Source organism: Sapajus apella, unplaced genomic scaffold (assembly GCF_009761245.1).
Source record: "Sapajus apella isolate SASKATOON/1434 unplaced genomic scaffold, GSC_monkey_1.0 scaffold177, whole genome shotgun sequence".
NCBI classification, from domain to species: Eukaryota; Metazoa; Chordata; class Mammalia; order Primates; family Cebidae; genus Sapajus; species Sapajus apella.
This window is the reverse complement of record NW_022437117.1, coordinates 1,541,315-1,545,893: the sequence shown is the minus strand read 5'-3', so window position 1 is coordinate 1,545,893 and position 4,579 is coordinate 1,541,315. Positions and strand designations below refer to the sequence as shown.

Sequence of the window (4,579 nt, the reverse complement as noted above, 5' to 3'; positions counted from 1 at the left end):
TAATTAGAGACAAGGTCTCACTTTGTCACCCAGGCTAGAGTGCAGTAGCATAATGACAGCTCACTGGATCCTTGACCTCCATGGGCTCAAGCAGTCCTCCTGCCTCAGAATCCCAAGTAGCTGGGACTACAGGTGTGCACCATCACACTCAGCTAATTTTTTAAATTTTGTTGTTGTTTTTCTTCTTTTTTTTTTTTTGGAGAGACAGGCTTACTTTACGTTGCCCAGGCTAGAAATACCTTATCAAGACAAAAGTTTAAAGGGAGATTGTCGTTATTTACCCGATTCTCAGAATTTGGGATGTAAAGCAAATTTCTCCAAGTTACAGAGATAGGTAACCGAAGATGTTTCTAATTTGGGTGGTCTCCATGCCTCAGGGCCTAGGCTGTTCCCACAACCCCAGTTAGGATGATGGTAAGTAGATGGGATGTGGGGATTGTGGTACCAAGTATGTGGAGTAGCTAGGGCACAATAATAAAGGCACGGAAATAAAAGACTGGGGCTAGGGGAGGATAATTTGTGTTTGGCTAGAATGTGGTGGAAGTTAGGACTACCTGAAATAAATTCAGGTTTGTTTCACCTTGTTTTGTTTTTAAGAAAGGAATATCTTCTCACCCACAGCAACTAATGATTTGAGGCATCGGATGCTTTCCTAACAGAGCTGCTTAGCTTGGCTTCATTTTCTCCGTGCAGCCAAAGACTGGAAGAGTAATTGTCTGGCTGAGCTGTGACTGCCAGCAGGCTGTGTGTGGGTCTCCTTTTGGCAGCTGGAATTAAAGGGCCTGATGATTCAAAGGACTTCAAGTGCTACCACCAATGTGAGAAATCAGTGGGACTGTAGTGAGGTCTGTCTCCAGTGACTGTCTCCAGGAAGGACGGTGAGATCTAAGAGCATATCTGCTTCTCACTGGAGAAACCCACAGAGCTCAACCACCTTGGTCAAGACCTTCATTGACAGACCAATGGCAATGGCAGCACGTGTGACCAAACTCAAAGCAGAATCCAAGTGCTCCATCTGTCTGGATTACCTCAGAGACCCCGTCACCATCGATTGTGGGCACAACTTCTGTCAGCTCTGCATCCAACAGTCCTGGGCAGATCTACAGGAATTGTTCCCTTGCCCTGTCTGTCGTCACCAATGTCAAGACAGGCACTTCAGGAGCAACACCCAGATGGGAAGGATGATTGAAATTGCCGAGATACTCGAGAGCGCGAAGAGCAAGAAAAAGAGGCAGGAAAAAAGGACCTTGTGCGAGAAGCATAACCAGCCCCTGAGTGTTTTCTGCGAGGAGGACCTGGTGCTGCTGTGTCCCCTGTGCACTCAGCCCCCTAACCACCAGGGCCACCACGTGAGGCCCATAGAGGAGGCTGCCTCTCATCACAGGGAAAGGCTCCACAGTTACATCCAGCCCCTGAAAAAGCAATTGGCAGACCTTCAAAAATTAATAAGCACTCAAAGCAAAAAACTCTTAGAACTGAGAGAGAAGGTGGAAAGCCAAAGGCAGGAACTGTCCTCTGAATTTGAGCACCTCACCCAGTTTCTAGACCGTGAGCAGCAGGCAGCTCTCTCCAGACTAGCTGAAGAAGAGAAGGACAATCAACAGAAACTCAGTGCAAACATAGCAGCATTTTCAAACTACATTGCCACACTCAAGAGCCAATTAAATAAGGTAGCAGAGCTCAGTGAGCTGTCTGAACTGGAACTGCTGTCACAAATTAAACTTTTCTACGAGTCTGAAAATGAGAGTAGCCCGTCAATCTTTTCAATTCATTTGAAGAGAGATGGCTGCAGTTTTCCTCCCCAATATTCTGCTCTGCAGAGAATTATAAAGAAATTTAGAGTAGATGTAATTCTAGACTCTGAAACAGCACACCCTAACCTGATTGTATCTGAAGATAAAAAATGTGTGAGATTTACAAAGAGAAAACAAAAGGTTCCTGGTTTCCCAAAAAGATTTACTGTCAAGCCAGTTGTTCTGGGTTTTCCATGTTTTCATTCTGGCAGGCATTTCTGGGAGATTGAAGTGGGAGATAAGTCTGAATGGGCTATTGGCATTTGCAAAGATTCTCTTTCCACAAAGGCGAGGAGACCCTCATCAGCCCAGCAGGGATGTTGGAGAATTGAGCTACAGGATGACGGCTATCATGCACCAGGGGCTTTTCCAACCCCTCTCTTGTTAGAAGTGAAAGCTAGGACCATTGGCATTTTCGTGGACTATGAGCTGGGGGAGATCTCATTCTATAACATGGCTGAGAAATCTCACATCTGTACTTTCTCTGACACTTTTGCTGGAGCTCTTCGGCCTTATTTCTATGTAGGACCAGATTCACAACCTCTCAGAATCTATACAGGAACAGCTGGTGAATAAAAACCCACCTGTGAGGTTGAGCTATTTTACTAGTTGTTTTTTTTAATGAAAGATGCAGAGGTTATTGTAGTATTGTATCTACAGACATAATCCCTCTAGTTTTTTTTCTCTCACAGTTTCCAAGAAGAAAGTTTTATGTTGCTCCAACAACTATCTATGAAACAGTGCTAGGAATGGCTGCCTTTTGGGAATGTTGTGGGGGCTACCTATCATGTTCATGGACTTGGTGCATTGCTGAGTAAAAGGGTGATTATTTCTGTTTTTCTGAAAGTGCAGATGGAGCTTCCAGGAGATGAACTAGAACAAACTTATCAACTTTGCCTTCTCAGTGTAAAGGTTGGATTGTGCTATTCCTGACACATACTAGGCAGGGAGCAGCTTGTAATCCTTAGTTAAACCACAGGGCACAATTTAAAGGGGTGGAGTGGGGACCACAGGCAGAGGGTAAGCATTTTTAGCTTTTAACATGTGAGGCTTTAACAGATTTTTTTCTGTTATCGCCACAAGCCACCTACTGGTGGCACTCACTACATTAGGTTTCTTAGAAACCTTCTGCGTCACATAATTTTTATTTCTTCCTGTATTCTTTGCTATTTCATTTCTTCCTGTATTCTGTGCATAGTATTTTGGAAGAGAGTGACTTGTTATGACACTGGAGAGAACTGGAAAATCTTGTTACTAATGGACATTACTGTTAGACACTATGTCAGAGACTAAAAGATGAATCACTGGGCAGGATGGTGTACCTATATTGACTCAAAATGTTTTCTTTCAAAGACGGCTAACATTTATGGAGCCCTAACTATGTCCCAAAAGTTGCAGTATTTTCAAAACAACTCTGAGATGTAGGCAGTAGGTTGTTAACAAAAAAAAAAAGGATTTAAAATTAAGAAAACAGTTTTGAGACAAAAAAGTATCCTAGTTAAGGTGAATCAGCGAGTGGTAAAGAAATGTCTAGGGGTGGCCGGGCGCGGTGGCTCACGCCTGTAATCCAAGCACTTTGGAGGCCAAGGCGGGCGGATCACCTGAGGTCGGGAGTTCAAGACCAGCCTGACCAACATGCTGAAACCCCATCTTTAAAAAAAAAAAAAAAGAAAAGAAAAAAAGAGAAGAAATGTCTAGGGGTGCCTTCAATCACTGACAAAACCAGCCCCATAAATGGTTTGTCAATGGAATGCTTTATACATACACAGGAAGTAATAAGGTATTTTTCCCTCTGACTATGAAAAAGGAGATGTCCACAGGTACATGTTTGAACTCTCAGAACACTACACTAACAACCAGAAGGATCTGGGTTTATATCTAGATTCCACTAATGTCTGGTAGTGGGCTTAAACTCGTGTAAAATGGACATAATACTTATTTTTCATGAAAGCTATGAAGGTGAAGTTATATGTGTGTGTATGCACCAAAGTTAACTTATTTTTTAAAATTTTTTCAGAGATGAGGTCTCACTCTGTTGCCCAGGCTAGAGTGCAGTGGCATAATCATAGCTTACCATAACCATGCACTTGAACTCCTGGGCTCAAGGGACTGTCTCACCTCAGTCTCTGAATAATGGGCTCACACCATCAGTTAGCTTTTTTTTTTTTTTTTTTTTTTTAATATAGGGTCTGACTCTGTTACCTAGGCTGGAGTGCAGCGACAGGATCATGTTCACTTCAGCCTCCTGAGTAGCTGGAACCCCAGGCATGCATGCCACCGTGCCCAGTTAACTTTTTTTTTTTTTTTTTTTGAGATGGAGTTTCGCTCTTGTTGCCCAGGCTGGAGTGCAATGACGCGATCTAAGCTCACTGCAACCTCTGCCTCCTGGGTTCAGGCGATTCTCCTGCCTCGGCCTCTTGAGTAGCTGGGATTACAGGCACCTGCTACTCAGTTAACTTTTGATTTTTTGAGGAGATGAGGTCTCACTTTGTTGCCCAGCTTGGGCTCAAACTCCTAGGCTCAAGTGATCCTCTTGCCTCCACTTCCCAAAGTGCTAGAATTAAAGGCATGAGCCACTGTGCCCAACCTGCCACAGGCAATTTTAATTTAATTTTTTTTTTTTAGTAGAGACTGGGTCTTACTATGTTGACCAAGCTCATTTTGAACTCTTGGCCTCAGGTGATCCTCCTGTCTCGACCTCCCAAAGTGCTAGAAATATAGGCATGAACCACCAGGCCCAACCCAAAAAAGACATTTCTGACTCAGGAAAATGAATATGGCAGGGC

At 43.6% G+C, this 4,579-nt stretch overlaps 1 protein-coding gene across 1 annotated transcript; it reads left to right on the top strand.

The window, feature by feature from the left end:
- Nucleotides 1–471: 471 nt before the first annotated feature.
- On the top strand, nucleotides 472–4,035 carry LOC116542985 (putative tripartite motif-containing protein 75). The gene has a single exon (XM_032268273.1). It carries the CDS (start codon nucleotides 963–965, stop codon nucleotides 2,367–2,369), a length of 1,407 nt encoding a protein of 468 aa, XP_032124164.1. The 5' UTR covers nucleotides 472–962; the 3' UTR covers nucleotides 2,370–4,035.
- The last annotated feature ends 544 nt before the right edge of the window (nucleotides 4,036–4,579 follow it).

Excerpts from the sequence above, each read along its gene's own strand:
- LOC116542985 (XM_032268273.1), top strand. The coding sequence starts at position 963 with ATGGCAATGGCAGCACGTGTGACCAAACTCAAAGCAGAATCCAAGTGC.